An 18,336-nucleotide genomic window follows, 5' to 3' on the forward strand; every position below is an offset into this window, starting at 1 on the left:
CTATATCCCAAACATTCAGAGAGTGTTTCAGAGAGCACAAAAGAAGAGTATCTATCATTCTGAGATGCTCCCAATCTAGTTATGGAGCCACAAATACATAGGAAATTAATAATGATACACAGGGTGCTGTGAATTAAAGAAGGGATTGTAGATAGGTTTCTGGAAAACTGTCAGTGACATTCAATACCATAATAATAGATTTCTCTTTGAGTGGTCATCCAATTCTACTTCTGCACGCTAAACATTTGGATGTCAAAAGCAGATTACACATATTTCACAATCATGAAGTTTGAATCATGAAGTTTGAAATCTCTTGGACACATGACTTTCTAGTTCATAAATCATGCTCAAATAAGCCAACTCTTTAGAAATATGTAATTCTTATTGAAGACTTATTGAGACTTGACACTTTTAGTATTTTCAACAGTAGAGGGTGTCCTTAATAATCTCCCATGTCATTGTCTCTGTCCTGCCTAACTCCTGTCCTGGATTTCAGTGCTCAAGGTAGAATATGAAGAGCTTTTCATGCATCAGTCCCATCCTACTGGTTAAGCAACTCCTATCTCACCAAAGCATTTTTCTTTAGCTAGAAATCTGATTTCATCTTCCGCAAGCCTATTCTGATAATACCACTTAAGTGTGTTTAATCAGATGGGCTTGGTTTTAGTTAGTCATAGTCTTCACCATGAATTCCACAGTCTTCTGTTGGTGGTGAGCAAACCCTCTTTCCTGTAGAAAATGTTCCCTAACATTTTGCATCAATTTTCCTTTCTGCAGTACAAGCCCATTACCATACCACCTCTGACTTCTTCACAGCTTGTTGTTTTCTACCAGGAAAGAAGCAAACATTATCTCTTTCATACTACAGAAAAAGGCATATTCTTTTTTTTAAGCAAAGCCCTTGGCCCTGACTCACTAGATGAGTAATGCAAGCAGTTAACAATAATGACTTAGTGGTAGAGGGTCTTTCATCCAGTAAGACGCATGAGGAAATGTCTCCACTCAGCAGAGATGGCCCCTTTAAGTTCCTAGTAGTGAGCCCAGACTCAGGGAACACATATCGTGAAATATGTGTAATCTGCTTTTGACATCCAAAACAGGTCTTTAGTATTTCACTACCTCTGTCTTGTTTAGTGCAAGATATTTCTCAGCCAATACGTTAACAAATTAGGCTAGTCTTTGGATTCTCCCTCCATGGTTTATCTCTCTGATTCCCTACCCTGGCATATGTACCTCTGAGTGGAAAAACTCCTTCAGTCACTGAAGTAGCTGATAAACATATAATCCACTCAAGAAACAATAAAATCCCTTTTGGTTAATAATAATAATTAATGTAGATAGCTGGAAGGCACTACAATGCTTAGTATACTCCAGACACTGTTTTCTACATTACATATGTGTAACTCATTTAATCATCTCAACTGCTCTGAAGGATAAAACAGATTACAGCACTGAGATTTTTAAAAAGCACTAAGGAATATACCCAAAGTCAACCAGTTAGTAACTGATAAAGCTAGGACATATATCCAGGAGCTCCAGAGCTCATGTTATTGAAATGAGATTATGTTGAAATATTGGAAATACTAAGGTAAGACACAGCCATGGCCCCCAGGGAACTTGTAATTTAGAAGAATGTATTAACCTAGTTCAGAGAATAGCCTGAAGGGTATTCTTAAGAAGGAGCTAATAGAAATTTCAGGACTTTGGAAAAGTGATGGTAGGGCTCTCACTGTATCACACAGGCAACTGACTCTCACATCCACTCGAAGCTTCATAATAAAAGGTATCCTGAGAAAATACTGTAAAGGAAACGAAGAGATGTATAGCATTGATCTGGTAGATAGAGTTCAATGATCTTAAATAAAAATTATATAAGATATAAAGATTTGTCAGTGGACTTCAACCCAGTGACATACAAGACAATAATTCAGTGCTATTTTAACATTTTATATTTCTCCTTTTTATAGGTCCAAGTACAAGGAATGACTGGAAACATTCAGTTTGACACTTATGGACGCAGGACAAATTATACCATAGATGTGTATGAAATGAAGGTCACTGGCTCTCGGAAAGTGAGTAACCAAAACAAACGTTCAAAGAAAAGGTCTTTCAGAAGGTGACACTACTCAGATGCAAGAAAATGGGTGCTGAGATTCATCGATATCATTTTTGCCTGTTTGACTCATGGGGAGCACAGATAAGATGCACAGAATTGTTTTGTCATTGGAAGATTCAATCCACTTGTTTTAAAAGATAGAATGCCAGAAGGCCAGGGATTTAGCTCAGTGGCATAAATGTCTGCCTGGCAAGCATGAGGTCATAAGTTCAGTACCAAAAAAAAAAAGATAGACTGCAAGAATGGACAAAAATGATCAACTTGTGGGTTCATTAACAGCTTCTGCTAGTAAAGAAAAGGAATCATGAATTTTATATCACGCTAGTATTTAAACAGAAGCCTCCAAAGTACATAGATTTTCAATCAAAAATTACTTAAAAAATAGAATTCCTCCCATTTTACCAGTTCACCCACAAAAAGACTCTGGAAAATACCTCTCTTTGTGTAGCTGAGTTTTCTTATATGACTAGTTTATTTATATCTTAGTAGAAGTTGTATTTGGCTTGAAGTAGGAATTTAGTAGTCATTTGATAAAACCTCAAAACATAAAATATCTTGTGTCATATCTACAGGATAATCACTGGCTTCTTACCCCTACCTCCCTGATATCCTACAGTTCAAAACAATTTATTTTTCTGCTGCAAGTGTTTAAAATGGGGGAAGGCCAATCATCAAAAAAGGGGATACACTATTTTACATATCAGTAAGAGTTAGGTGGGGATGGGAACCCCAGAATGAAGGAATAGCAGAACTGTGTGTTGATGTTGGGGTCCTTGTAGGAGTAGCAAGACAAAGGAAAACAGGACATCAGTCCTTGCAAAGCTCAACTACTTGGGAACAAAGTTTCATTTGCACAATAGCAGCTGAATTTCTGTGTGAAACATAGGCATGCAGGTCAAATGTCTGCTCTCTCTAGGCTGGCTACTGGAACGAGTATGAGAGGTTTGTACCTTTCTCCGATCAGCAAATCAGCAATGACAGTGCATCTTCAGAGAACCGGACCATAGTAGTGACTACCATTCTGGTAAGTGTGGCAGCGAATAAGTGGATTTTCTGTGTAGCAAGACTTCTATTTTCTGAAAAGCATTGTTCAGCCAGTAGAAAATATCTCAAGTTCAAGTAGTAAAAACTTTCAACAGGACAACACAGGGACTGTTCAAATTATCTTGCCATGAATACAACGTTGTTTTTAAAAGAAAGGAAAAGAATAGGAATCTGAATTGCTTCAAGTATCATTCCCCTCTTTATTCCTGCCATGTTCCCATAAGATTGATGTTTCATCTCAGCCTGAAATGAAATTCCTCATTGTTGGCGAGGCAGCACAGTGAAGAGAAAAGAGCATATTGAGGTTCTAATATTAGATAGATATACTATAGTATATAGTATACCTACCTCTGTAACTGTGAAAGTGAAAGTCATAACTTCTCTGAGCCTCAGTTTTTGCTTTTAAATTTGTGGAATGGGCATAACATTGTCCTGCCTATGGAATAAGACCATTTCAAGGCACAATGCTCCATATAAAGTTTTCAAATAAAATTCAAAGCACAGTTAAAATGTGAGATAGTATTTTTAATTAGTTTTTAATTATTTTTCTAAATGCTATTTTTTATCGAATGAGGTTAAAAGCAAGTCTGAAACTTGGCCTGTATTAGATGTGAAATTGATTAACTCAGTGGAGTCTTGACTGAGGTTGACCTTTCACTTGAACATATGTATCAAATATTTACTTTGTGCTAAGTACTCTACTAGGTCCTGGAGATAGAAAAATAAATATGCTACAGACCTGACCTCACCAAAACCACAGTATTTCCCTATGGCTTGCCTCAGCTGACTGGTTCTTATCTAGCAAATCCTGAGAAGTCAAAGGTAGTTTGCATTCATGTAACTAACAGATATATCTGTGCCAAATTTGACTAAATCAAACACTTTACAGCTGAAAACTAGTCCGTCTTTCAAACTCTCAAAAAGAAGTCAAATTTTCTCTACTTCCCAAGCCATCATGTAAGGACTTCAAGGAGTATGTGTCCTACTGAATAGTCAATGGATGTTTCTCTACTTATTAAGGAAAAATTTGTAAATATGTGTTACACACATCAAACTCAATAGCCACCAAGAAAAAGATTTGATTATTTATAACATCTCTTAGTAAAGTACATAATAGTAATACTTTGAATTCACTTCTGGTCTCAAAGGAATCACCATATGTAATGTATAAGAAAAACCATGAGCAACTGGAAGGAAATGAACGATATGAAGGCTATTGTGTAGATTTAGCCTATGAAATTGCCAAGCATGTAAGGATCAAATACAAATTGTCCATTGTTGGTGATGGGAAATACGGTGCAAGGGATCCTGAGACTAAAATATGGAATGGCATGGTTGGAGAGCTTGTCTATGGGGTAAGTGATTTTTTAACTCTGTTTTCATTTATCTTTGTGCCTTACAATTAGAAAAGAAGATAGGAATTTGATTTTCAAATGCAGCACTTATCCAATTGTATAGTGTTCATATGGTCTATAAAGAAAAAGATTTTCTTCTGTAGTTGGAATTTTAAAAAGTAGGTTGCTAATAGCATCTTCGGGCAACACAATTATTTCACTAAATGGAACATAGAACTGGAGGATTTTTTTTGCAACATTAAGCACAGTCTTCCCTCTGCTGAAGATCTATTCCTTCTGTGTTCCTTGTCTCATGCAGTAGAATCATCCACCCACATAGCTCCCTATGCAACTCTGCCTAAGCAATCCCACCAACTTTTCTTATTGTTCTTTCATACCTAGTCAGTCACCACATTCTATGAATGCTATTAAGTCTCAAATCTAGACATACTCTTCATCCCCATAACCATAGTTAAGATTTTCATCATTGTCAATCATTTAATTCGTTTCCTTGCTTTGTTTTTACCTTGGTGAATCAGATATCCATATTACTGAAATTTCCTACTTTAAAAAGTCACATTCTTTAGCATGGCAAGTAAAAGTATTCATATTCTAACATCTGCCTATCTCCCTAGCTCCAGCCATGTATCACCACCCACTTATACTCCAGAACTCAAAAGATAATATCTCTTTCAGGAAGCCTTCCCTGATCCACAATATCTGCCTGCACCCTGAGTATACCAACATGCTCCTGTATTTTGCTTCTTTGCAATACTTTCTATATTCGTGTAGTATTTCTAAATCTATATTGTTAATCCTCCCTACAAAAGTATTTAAAAGTTAATCCTCCCTATAAAACTATGAATTTCTCAAGGGCAGAAAACATGTCTGATTCATCTCAATATTTCAGAAGCCAGAATATAGTAAAAATTTATGGTACATGAATGAATGAATGACAAAAGGGCTCTACCAAATGTTTGGTCACTGACCAAAAGCAAAAGTACTAATAATTAGGGCTTTAAAACAGGCCACAGTGGTATTTTCAGAAAACTTTGATGAGTTAGTTTTAAATGGGATAGGCCTGTAATTAGGAAAATCAGATCTCCAGATCTGGACATAAGAACTGACCATTAGGTGAACCTCTCGCGAGCAAACTAGTATAAATACAGCAGAGGTTTAGTGCTAACAGATAAGGATTATTTGCAGTGATTGGATCCAAAGATTAGCACAGGGAGTGACATGATTGGGGAACTTGTCGATAGGCTAGAAACGTTTTTAGCTGGTAAGAAGCAAACACCCAGGTTATCACTTGAATTGAGGTTCAGGAAAAGGACTCTAGTGCTCGAGACAAGAACCAGCAAATATAGCATATAGCTCTCCAGTAATAAGAGAACACTGGGGTCACTAAATAAGTTTTTGGAAGAGACTTTTTGGAAGAAGCACAAAGTCAAAAACTCATTTCTAAAAATAAGGAAACAGAAAGGGAACTATGGCATAAAATGAGGCTGGGCCTCAGGTATCAAAACTAGGGCACTGTCCTCCAGCCAGATAAGCAGCAAGGCAATTTGAACCCTCAGCCTGTCTCTATGGGGCTGAAACTAGTCATCTCTTGTCTTCTGTCAGGCTGGACCTGGGAACTGGAGTAGGGCTGCGATGTACATGAGGTTCAAGTACACCCAGCAGTGAAAAAGAGAAGACTCTAATTCCAGAGAGGGTCGAACAAGAGATAAAGCACCTGACACAATTTTTGAGGCTCCTGAGAAACTCTGATAACCTCTCACTTTACAAGTTACTGATAAGAACTTTTTTTGTCTTTTACTTGATCTTTTTCTCCCCAGCACTCAGGTTTCAAAGGGAATTATTTTGCTTACAGTTCTCCCTCGAACTTAGTAAATTATCTGATACGTAGTAAAGGCTCACTTTTTAATGTCTGGAATATAGTACTGCCAACCAAATATGCATTGAATTGAGTTTTTGTAATAATAGAGGTCTTGAAATAATCATGCAATATTTTGCTATTATTATTATAATTATCACTTATTGTACAGTCATTAGTTGCCAGATACTGTGCTAAGTGCTCTGCGTGTATCACATAACATAAGATGCTGTAAATAACTTCATCATACATGTGAGACCATTGAGGCTGAGAGGTGAAGTCACATGCCAAAGACTAAAAGAGCCTAAGTGGCTATCTTGCTTGTTTGGGCCACTGTAACAAAATAGCTTATACTGGTAACTTATAAATCAGTAGTTTATTTCTCACAGTTCGGGAAGCTGCAAAGATCAAGGCAAATTTCATCACCAGCTATGGGTCTACTTTCTTCCTTATAATTGATAGAAAAGTTGAACATACTCTTGAGTCTATTTTAGAAGGGCACTAATCACATTCATGAGAGCAGTGTGCTACAACTGAATCACCTCTTAAAGACTTCCATTTCCTAATACTGTCACTCTGGGGGTTAGATTAAATGTGCATGAGGAGGTACACAGACTTCTAACCACAGCAATGGCACAGATCTTTGAACCTAGGTCATTGACTATGATGTCCATGTACTTCACCATGTACACTATACCTCCAACAGCCAAAGTGTTGTTTCAGGTTCACCTCATCTGCAAAGATAGTTTGAAATTTATTAGAAAAGAACATAGTGCTTTAGCTGCTCTGGAGAGAATTTTTTGTTGTTTTTGTTTTTGGCTATGGTACTACAAGCAAGAAATTTAAACCAGGTATGATGATGCACATCTGTAATTCCAGCACTCTAGGAGACTGAAGCAGGAATTTCAAGTTCAAGCATCACCTGGGCAACTTAATGATTTAATGGGGCCTTGCATCACGATTTACAAAAGATTAAAAGTAAAGGACAGGTAATGTGACTTAGTGCAAAGGCCGTGGATTCAATCTCTAGTAAGAGAGAGAGAGAGAGAGAGAGAGAGAGAGAGAGAGAGAGACAGAGAGAGAGACAGAGAGAGAGACAGAGAGAGAGAGAATTTAGGTTGTCAGTTCCTACTGACTCAGGGTACCCAAGCTATTCATGGTTTTTTACTAGCCCATCTAAATTGAATGACCAGAGCTCTTTAGCCAAAAGAAACATGTCATTCTGTAAATAGATCAGTATCATCCTCTCACTGAGCAAGACGTGAGACCCAGTGGTACAGAGCAATGCAGATTTCCTGACATTGTCCAGAAGGAGGTCAGCTTTTTCACTGGCCTTTGGATTTTCCCCTGGAAAAACCTTTGTACTGTAGCTATTTAATCTCTGCATGCCTACATCTATTTCTAATTCATATATTTGTGAGGGAAAGAGTTTAAAAATTAGAGTCATTTTGATTATTAATTCATATAATTTCTGTCCACTTCTAAAAAGGTAAAAATTCTGGAGGAAGCTTTCACCTTTCCCCTGCAGTTCTTTCTACTAAAGACAATAGTAATAGCCGATTAAGGTTCCTACAGAAATATCCTCCTCCCTCTCCTGACCTAGAACAAGTCTCTGATGCTTTCTGCCTTTATAGCACAAGGTGATTCCAGAGTACTGACAGCAAACCAAACCCTTGAAGCAGACTGCCAAAATCCACCTAACTCTAAAACTTGTGGCTATGAAAATGAGACATTTCTATCATGTTTGGAGTAAGAGATTTCTGTTAGAGATGATGATCCCATAAGCTAAATGTATCTTTATCACCTTTTAAATCCTTTGACATTGAGAAGTTTTCAAGTTCTCTCTCAGTGATAGACATGGAGAAAATGAAAGTTCAGGCTTTTGTTTCTGACAGGTCTGACCTCTTGTGGTTTGCAAGTTGTTTAAGGGAAAAAAAGAGCAGAAAAGCCTTAAGATTTCTTAATGTTTAATTAGCAAAAAGGTAAGAAATAGGAAACTATTTCTTTCAGTGAACATGAAAACCACATAGATAAGCATTGCTTTATATTAGACTATATCCTCATGCGTTTAGTATGTAAAATAGATCAGAGCAGGAAAAGATGAAGGCAGAGATGAAGAAAGCTTTGCAAAAGAGATTTCAGTATCTGCCATACAGTCTCAATAAAGAGTCAAAATGAATTAAATTTGTTAGAGAACAAAAAAACCAATCAGTCTTTTTCTAAATGATTCCTAAGTGAGTTTTTTTTCTCTAAAGAAATTCAAATCAAAGTGGATGTTGGGGCACTGTGTCTGTCGAAGAATGCTATTTTTGAAACAAATGTCAGTAAGACACAATGTGCCCCCATTATGTAAGCACTTCAGAACATTATGGACTTGAAACTATCCACCTGTTCTCAACAGTTTTGATTTTGAGCTGGGTATCTATAACACTGCCACATGGTAATTGTTTCAGCTCAAATGGCTTATAGACCAAGAATGTTTATGGCTTCCAAATAGCAAGAGTTTTAAAAGAGCATTTTTAAAAAGCACTTTGCTGCTAGCAGAGCCCTTAAACATCCTTTAGCCTATTTTTTCATTCATTTTACCGAGATCTATGGAGACTAGCCAAGATTGGACATTAGAACTGCCTATGGAGTAAACAAGTAAACTAGTGCCTGATGGAAGACAGGGGTGACAGGAATTATAGTATTGTGTCGAGGTCACACAGTTTGGCAACTCAAGTTTCATGACTCTTGCTCTACTGCTGTGCCCACTGGGTTCCAGTGGCTCAGTTTACTAAGCTTGTCAGATTATAGGAAGACTGGTGTTGTTTGAATTAGTGTAGTATCCTTGCCTGGCCTCAACAGGCTGAAAATCTACTTGGATTATGAACTTTTTGATCAAAGATACTCATCCTACTTATCTATGGTCTCTAGAAGAATGTAGTATGAAAGTCTAGTTCTCACTTAAAATATTTGCAAACCCGATCCAGGCAAGTGAGGGCTTCTACCGTTAGAGAGGATATTTGACCTAACTAAAAGAGAGGCAAAAAAAAAAAAGCTTAGAAAGATGTCAGGTCCCTAATCAAAAAGAAACCTCCCAGTGGGCAACTGCCACGTTCCTTATGTTCTTTGCACTTAGAACTAAGAATAGAGAGTAGGGGACTGCTTTGGAAAAGGCCCGACAAGCTACTGTCCAGATTGGTTCCTCTGCCTTAGAAATCAGCAAAGAGCTTTGAGATGGTGTTGATTTGGGGAGTATGACTGATTCAAAGTCACATTCCCTGGCTGTCACCAGATAACCACGCCTAAGACAAATGACAGTTCTACAGATGCTATGTGCACTGAAACTTCCTATTACTATATGAAATTATTGCTTAGATTGTCACCATTTGAGGACAGATTCATTTTCCATGAAGAAAGGCAAAAAGTCGATCTGTCCTTCTGGCTAAAAGGTGGAAGAGCAAGGGTCTGGTAACAGATGCCATGCATTCTCTTCTATTCTTCAGATAGTTACTCTGGGCTTTGACAAAAGAGTTGATGATTTGAAAAAAAATACCATCTCCTTCAAATCATGGCTAGCAAGTCCAGGAAGGAACATTAATGATGCATGGAAATTTGCCATTATGAGCAGAGATGATGGAGAGATATTTCCAACCAAGTTCAGTTTCACAAGGGCTTCATCCAGCTCCAGAATAATGGAGCTCCCCCAACTCCATTTCTTCACTTTGGCATAACTCTCTGTTCCCCAAGGATAAGATATTTTGATCAGTAGATCCGGACTAGGATATCTGCTCTTGATAAAGAAATGAGGAAAACCCATTGTGATGTTGCCGGTCATTGCATAGATTTAAATAGGCCTCACCCCTTTCCCCAGAGCTTAACAACTGCAGACACTAAACATGTCATAAATTACAACAAATAAAACACTTTAAATCCTGCCCCCCAACACAGCAATTATATTCCTATCATCTAGCTTGATTCTGCCTTACTCCTTTACTCCACATTTAAATTTTCCAAAGGAAATGTCCACCAAAGGCCACTAGTCTTGTGGTTGATAATGAGAGGAGGTCGGGTCACATTTGCTGCTTTTCTCCGATAGCGTACCTTATGCATGGCATGGCAATATTCTGACTTTTTCCCTTGCTTGCAGAGAGCACAAAATAATGGTGGCTGACGGGCGTCTGCTTATGCATAGTCTCCAGATGGGTTACGAATTTTATATCAGATAATCAGACTAAAATACCTAAAGATATAATAAGACTTCTGGCTCAAAGAATTTTTTAATTATATTTAAACTAAGTGTCATCTCTGCCTAAAACCTGTCAGACTCTTAAGTGCATCATCCCTATACATATGAGTTTGTTTGTTTTTAAATTTTGTGAAATTTACAACTTTGGCAACCCACCTATGAAAAGGATTATAAATTCCTTTGAGCTAAATCCCCTCAATAATGCTCTGGGTTTACGGCTGCTAATAGAAAAATCAAACCTAATTTAGTGTGTTTACTGAGCCCACACAGCCACTCTTAAGCCTTTGATTAAAATCCTTTAAGTAGCCAAGATGCAAGCAAAAAACAAAACAAAACAACAACAACAAAAAAAAAAAAAAACGCTAGCAAACCCTTACCCTTGGCTCTTAGCATTTTCTGATACTTGTTTGTCAACTGGAGAACCCTCTACCACCTGTGTACACACTGAGGTTTATGACAATGACTTATCTACTGCTGTTACCAGCATAGGCAAAAGCCTGAGTGTAAAAGGCCCCTGGAGTGGTTCAGGACACCATATGAAAAGCACTTCATTATTTTGTCAGAATTTCACCCACTTCTTACCCCCTCCACTCATATCCTATTTGTAATTCTTCATACTCTCCCCCAATCACCGCTGACTTTCCTAAGAATAAAAATCAGCAAAGGAATTCCATGATGGTCAATTTGATTGGATTGACAAACACACACCTGGGAAATTAGTAAAGCACACTTCTGGATGTATAGAAGAGGATGTTTCCAGAGACAGTTGGCCTGTGGAAGAGCAAAATGATAGGGGAGAGTTACCCTGAAGGTGGGCAGCACCATCCAACAGGGCAGGGCTTGGGTGGAACAAAGGCAAAAGGACAGGGATACATCTTTTGACCCTTTCCCTATATTGTAACTCTGGCTGCCTTGAGCTGACCAGCTTTCCTCTACTGTTTCCTTATTATATGATGTTTCTGCCTCACTACAGGCTTAGCAGGACAAGTGACCATGAACTGAAACCTCTGAACCATGAACCACAATAAACCTTTCCTTCTTCAAATTTACTTTCCCAGGTACTTTGTCAGAGCAACAGGAGGCTAAAACAAATTCCATTTGGAGAATTGCTTTTTTTCAATTAGTGTTTCATCAGTGTTTGCCATCTAAATTTTTAACTTGCTTTAAAAATGACCTCCCTCATTTCATGCTATGGCAGACCCAAGAGAGATGAATGACTATTTTGGGACGCTTGTTAGCTATCTGCTCTTCTTACAGTTTATTTAATAATCAAGTTGATTGCTCCACATATATCAGAGCAGACAGATTTCTAAACCCTGATACAACTAATCATAACAATGGCATTTTAATATGGAAAAGGGGATATTGATGATAGAAGACAAGAAATTCGCCAAGGCCATCTCTGAGCTGATTCTGAGTCATACTAGCATGCTGCTTTGGTCTCTCACCAAGCACACAAGAGATGGAGGAGTTGTGAAGTCTCTTGTCCAGATCGCTGTCCCTGGGACTGCATCAGTAGTTTCTTTCCTTTCTATTGGTTAAGGTTTTAATCTTCTATCATTTGTCTTTATCCCTTTGTCTTTTTCCGTCAATAGGTCTTCTTTAAGGGTCAGCATGAGAATTCTCATTTTGGAATCAGGTGCACATTAATAAGGCTTCACTGAGCACAGATTTCTTTATTTTAAAAAGAATAAAACCAAACAAAATATACATAATCAAGCCAATCAAAACAAAACAGTGAAAGTGATACAGAACTTCAAAACAAGACAATAGGAAATAAACAATGGCTACCATAACATATCTTATTATCGTTGAAGCAGCTGCCCTGAGCCGAGATTTAATACCACTCTCATTAGAGGAGTATCTTCCCAAAAAATAGAACTTTGAAAAAGAAGGTATAAAAAGCAGAAATTCAGAAAAGGTGGAAATACCTAGCTAAAGGAAAACGGCAGGTGCCTGAGGGGAGAAGATTCTCTCTTTTGTGATTTTAAAAGAACATCAAACTAGGAATGATCTCCTTTGGGAATCTACTCTTTCACTGAATGTTCCTGGGGATCAGACAACAGAAGTCATGCTTTGTCTGTCTCTCCCCCCCTTATTAGTATTTATTTGTGCTTACTATGCAGCGGGTCTTCCAGTTACTTAGTTTTTTTAAGAGGTCAAGACTCTCAAAGTCTTTTCTGTACCTTATTGAAAAGAATTCAATTCCCTTACATTCAATCCAAAGTGATTTTCTCACACAAATGCCCCCTTACATCTTTCTTGCAAGACAAAAATGGCAATGTCTCCTAGAATTCTCTTTTACACTTACAAGATTAAAACGCTAGTTGAATTAGGTAATTAAATTCAAATGAGATCAAATGAAATGTTACAAGATGGGTATTTGCATGCTCTGAGCAGGAGGCAGAAACATGTTGACAAGTAGAGCAAGTGGCTATATCTATGAATTCTCTTGGCATGACATGACTCTTTCTGGCTGATTCAGTCTATCTTTGCCAAAAAGCCCTGCTAGCTTTCTGGCCAATTCCATTCTTCTCAGCAGCCTTTGTTCTGCAACCAGGTCGAGCCCCAGGCAAAAGGGTATAATAGGTAAAATTTGTCTTTGGCTCCCATTCAGTCAGCAGTGTGGGAATGGAGATTTGGGAGAGAGCTCCAATGAAAGTTGAAGCCATAGATGATAACAGTGAGGAGAAAAAGTAAAAGATAAACCTTAAAGGATTTTTCCTCTTCCACAAATTTTTGCAATTATCTTCTAAACCAGGTCTCATGAATAGACCCTGAGAGTACAGAGTACACCTTGACTGAGAGAATGGACCTAGGAAGAAAAGACAAGAAATGGGATATTCACAGGAGGAGAACCTGTAGTCTTTAGTATCAGAGAGCAAAAGAAAGCAGCCAAATGGTGCAAAATACCAATGGTATCACATGAACAGTTGATGTCTAAAGGAAGATCCTTGAATTTCATAACCAAATATATAGTTAAAGAAATAAATTTAGTAAAGTGGAAGGGTTAGAACTTAGATTTCAAGCATATAAGGAAAAAGCGATGTTGAAATTCAGAGGCAGTAATGTGCCTTTTAAAGAGCATTGATGGTAATAGACAGAAATAATATTGTCACTGTGGTAGCAGGATCAAAAGTTAGAAGGAATAGGTTTTGCTTGTCAGTAAATAGAAATACACGACTATGATTTTAATCGAATAAGATAAATCAATGGTTTTTAAAACTACAACAAGCATTGTAGAAGGCCACCTGAGCTCCAGGACCCTTAAACACAGCCTTAGTTCCACTCTGAGAGTTTCTGATTCTATACATCTAGGATGTGACCTGAGAACTGATACATCTAACAAGTTCCCAGGTGACATTTTTGCTTCTAGTCCAAGAACTATACTTTCAAAATCACTGAGATAAATTAATGGAAAAGGAAAAGATATAAGGCATAAAAGAGAAAATAGATGGAGCTGTGTTTTAAGACAGCAGAATATGGAATGCATGAATAAGTAGATTAAATCCTAGAAATAGTATCCTAGAATAGGTGGAAATTCATAGAAAGAAAGGATAAAAAACACATGAAAGAGAGGAAGGACAGAGAGGCGACAGAATTTAGATCAAATGCCTTCCAATCTTCTCAGTAAAGAAAGAGGCAAGATTATCTGTAGAGGCATTAAGACTGCAAACAAGAACTGGAGAAAGTTTGAAATAAGCATCATTCATAGTTTATAGAGAAAACCCTACTTTGGGAGTGATAGATGGTGTGGTTAATTTTAGAAAGGGTGAGTTTGAGATGGTAGTGAGTGATCAATGTAGATTTGGTCAGTAGGCTGTTGGCTTCAATAAACACATGTTTTTTACAAGTTCTCCTTGGAAGGATATAGTGTGTCCTCCAGGCAGGTAAGTAGTTTTGTCTGTTTTGTTTACCTTGTTCACTGGTTCATTCTTAACATCTGGAATAGTGCTTGGTACATAATAGACATTACAACATGCTTCGGAAAAAAAAAACCCTAGAGAGATTGGCCAACTGAATAATTGCAAATAAAATAGTCTGCCACAGAAACCTCCGAGTGTCAATGGAGACCATTTTTCTGGTTTAAAACCTGAGTTCTGGAATCTAAATACTAAGCTTCTAATACTCCATCTAATATAATACTAAGGTTCTAATCGTTAATGTAATCTAAGTAAGATTATCTCAGTGCTTCACTTTTTTCATCTCTAGCATGGGTATAATAATTGTACCAACCACAACATTGCTATGAAAATGGAAAGAGATAATATATATGAAGTGCTTAGCACACTGTCTCATGCAAAGTAAACATGAGCTAGCTTCTTATCATCTGCATGCCCCCTTAAACTACAGAGAAATTTTTTAAATGGTTCAAGTTACCCTGTGTAATTCAAGACAGTAAAATTCCATTTCTTTGACAACATACTCTATCTTCCCACTAAAAAGTGTACTGAGACAAAATTCAGTATTTAACAGAGGAAAAATTGGCCAATGTTAGTATTTTTACTTCATACCTAATATATCATCTTTATACCTTTTCTTACTTATAAGTATTTTTCTATAGGTGCATTTTAAGAGCTGGATCCAGACTAAAATCTACTGTTGTAAAGGAATGATTACAGAAAAAAAAAAGATATAAATGCAGAAATTCTTCATGCCAACTTTCACAAAATTAATATAAAAATGTGACCTGACTTGGCCTTAGTTAATAATGCAATGCACTGTTTCTATTTATTGATATGATATACGTGAGTGCTATACTGACTCTCATCACTAGATAACATGGCTTACTATATAAGCTAATATGAAGCCGGGCATAGTGACACATGCCTGTAATCCCAGTACTTCAGAGGCTGAGGCAGGAGTATCGCTGTGAGTTCAAGGCCAACCTGGGCTATGAAACAAATTCAAACTAGTCTAGACTGCATAGTGAAACCCTATCTCAAAAAGACCCAAAAAACCCACTAATGTGTATTCTAATAATTATTTTACCCTTGCCATTACCCATGCAGAGTTCTTTCATGTTTTCATATATCACATTCAAAAACCAGCAAATTTTAAACACATCTACTGTTTTATTTAAAGTCTATTGCAATGACATGTACAAAATAGAAGATTCGGTCCCATCCTTTGAATTATCTGTTTAATAAACAATCTCAAGAATAACACAAGATGGCAACCATCCAAGTATGTGAGCTGAACACATGATGGGAGGGAAACAAATGTAAGCATAGGCTATTGTGCTTCTCACAAAGCTCTCTGGTCAAGTGAGAGAGGTAAGATATAAGAGGATGAAAATAAAAAATTAGAAAACTAAAGTTAAGACAGGATATGCCATAAGGAGTACAAAGTGAGTTTCAAGGTTAAAAAAAATGGAACCTGTTGCCTTAATGCAGTATGTCTCAGAAGACATCTCTCCAAAGAAAGCAATGCTTTTCCTTTGATTTACGATCAAGTTAAAGTGCTTTAGAACCTATTGAATGGTACTACTTTTTAAACATGAGAATTGATGCATTGATTCGTTGTAGTGATTTTAGATTGTAGATTTCCACTAACGAAGCATATTAGGTGGCAAATGACTAACATCTTTAAAAGTCACATATGCATTTGTTTTTCAGAGAGCTGATATAGCTGTTGCTCCACTTACCATAACATTGGTCCGTGAAGAAGTCATAGATTTTTCAAAGCCATTTATGAGCCTGGGCATCTCCATCATGATAAAGAAGCCTCAGAAATCAAAACCAGGCGTATTCTCATTTCTGGATCCCTTGGCTTACGAAATCTGGATGTGCATTGTCTTCGCTTATATTGGAGTCAGCGTAGTTCTTTTTCTAGTCAGTAGATTCAGCCCTTATGAATGGCACTTAGAAGACAACAATGAAGAACCTCGTGACCCACAAAGCCCTCCTGACCCTCCAAATGAATTTGGAATATTTAACAGTCTTTGGTTTTCCTTGGGTGCCTTTATGCAGCAAGGATGTGATATTTCTCCAAGGTTTGTTTCTGTGTGATACCCGACAACTCCTTGCATTTTATGGCCATACTCCATCCATGTAATTGCCTTTCATGGCCACATTTCACTCATGTGTGTCTGGTGTTCATTCATTTCCCCTCCAGAGTTGTTTTTTTTTAACACTCCATCTGGTAACAAACTATCATCAAGTCATTTTGTTTCATGCATTTCTATGGTTTTGTGTATTTACACAAATTGTAGAAAATATTTGTACTCTTGATAAGGGCAACATTGAATCAGTATTAAATTATTCTGATAAAGCAAAAAATAAATCTTAGATCAAACAGGCATGATTTCTTCACTAACTGGGCTAAAAATTTTTTTCATTTGTCAAGAGATTGATTCTAGACAAAAATGTTAAAAAAGAACTATTCTTTAAAACTCTCCTACCTTCCACTTTCAGGATACACACTTTTTCACTTTGTTCTGACTGAGTAGAACTACCTATAGTATTGTTGTGTTCCACCAAAGTCTGTCAGGTAAATCAGTGTGAGTTTGGACTGGGCAGACTTCTCACATATAGCACAAGAAAATCACAATCCATGAATATTTTGAAGAACTCAACTTCACCAAAATCCAAAACCTTGCATTTCAAGAGACACTTTTAATAAAATGAAAATTCAAGCCATAAATTGGGAGAAAATATTAGCAACTCATATACCTGATAAAACAACTCTATCTGGAGCATACTTGTTAGCACTCCATAAAAAAAACCCAAACTTAAGCTCAATTTTAAAAATGGACAAAAGGTTGGAATAGACCTGTGACAAAATAAGACATACAAATGTCTAATGTTGAGCATTGTTATTCATTAGGAAAATGCAAATTAAAACCACAGTGAGATACCTCTACACATCTTGTATGATGGCTAAAATTAAAGAGGCAGAAAATACCAAGTAGTTTTGAGAATGAAATATAATTCTCAACCCATAATCGTAACAATGCAAAATGCTATAGCTACACTGCAAAATAGTTTGGCAGTTTCCTGCAAAGTTAAACATATGCTTAAAAGATGACACAGGTATTCCACTGAGTTATTTACATGAGAAAAATGGAAACATAGACCAATCTAAAATCTTATACATAAATGTTTACAGTAGCTTCATTTTTAGTAATCAAAAAGTAGAAACAACTTTTCTACTTTTCCACATGTTCATCAACTAGTGAATGGGTAAACAAACATTGACATGTCTATACAGTAGAAAATTACTCAGCAATTCAGACTGCTAACACATGCTACAACACAGGTGAACCTTATAAACATTATGCCAAGTGAAATAAGCCAGACCTAAAAGACCATGTGTTATACACGTATTTGTTGAACATATCATAGGGTATCATTCCTTTTGTCCAAGACTGATAAATCCATACAGACAGAAAGTACCTCAGAGGTTGTCAATCTTTCCAGGGAGCAGAAGGAAGATAATAATAAGGCCAGGATAAGGATGAGACAAGCGAGGCTAAGCAGAGTAATTGCAAGCATAAAATGTAGTCTTTAAGTAAAATTTTGTAATTTGTTCATCGTGGGTGTGTGTGCCTTCATTTTTAGTTTTTCGGACGTTGCAGTACAATGCTATTTATCTCAGTTAATGAGATTTCAACACCCCCTTCAATATTATATGTGGGATAAATGCTTCATTTGTCCTCCTCTAGCCCCAGGCCTGCCAGGATTAAGTGCAAATGGGCACATGGAAGCCTACTGGGGTAATAAAAATGCCCCAA

At 37.1% G+C, this 18,336-nt stretch overlaps 1 protein-coding gene across 3 annotated transcripts in view; it reads left to right on the top strand.

Annotated features, from left to right (window-relative positions):
• Positions 1-18,336, top strand: part of Gria3 (glutamate ionotropic receptor AMPA type subunit 3) — a 282,023-nt gene that overhangs the window by 195,299 nt on the left and 68,388 nt on the right. For all 3 annotated transcript variants that reach the window (XR_010046642.1, XM_003465594.5, XM_063246354.1), the window contains exons 8-11: positions 1,968-2,072; positions 3,033-3,140; positions 4,309-4,515; positions 16,220-16,596. Coding sequence is in view for 2 of the 3 variants with exons in the window: in XM_003465594.5 (XP_003465642.2) it covers positions 1,968-2,072; positions 3,033-3,140; positions 4,309-4,515; positions 16,220-16,596 (797 nt within the window). In the remaining variant the exon portion in view is untranslated. The remainder of the gene's footprint in view (positions 1-1,967; positions 2,073-3,032; positions 3,141-4,308; positions 4,516-16,219; positions 16,597-18,336) is intronic.

The sequence above is a fragment of the Cavia porcellus genome, unplaced genomic scaffold, assembly GCF_034190915.1.
Source record: "Cavia porcellus strain 051 isolate PalLab524CR breed Dunkin Hartley unplaced genomic scaffold, mCavPor4.1 scaffold_3, whole genome shotgun sequence".
In the NCBI taxonomy this organism is placed as follows: domain Eukaryota; kingdom Metazoa; phylum Chordata; class Mammalia; order Rodentia; family Caviidae; genus Cavia; species Cavia porcellus.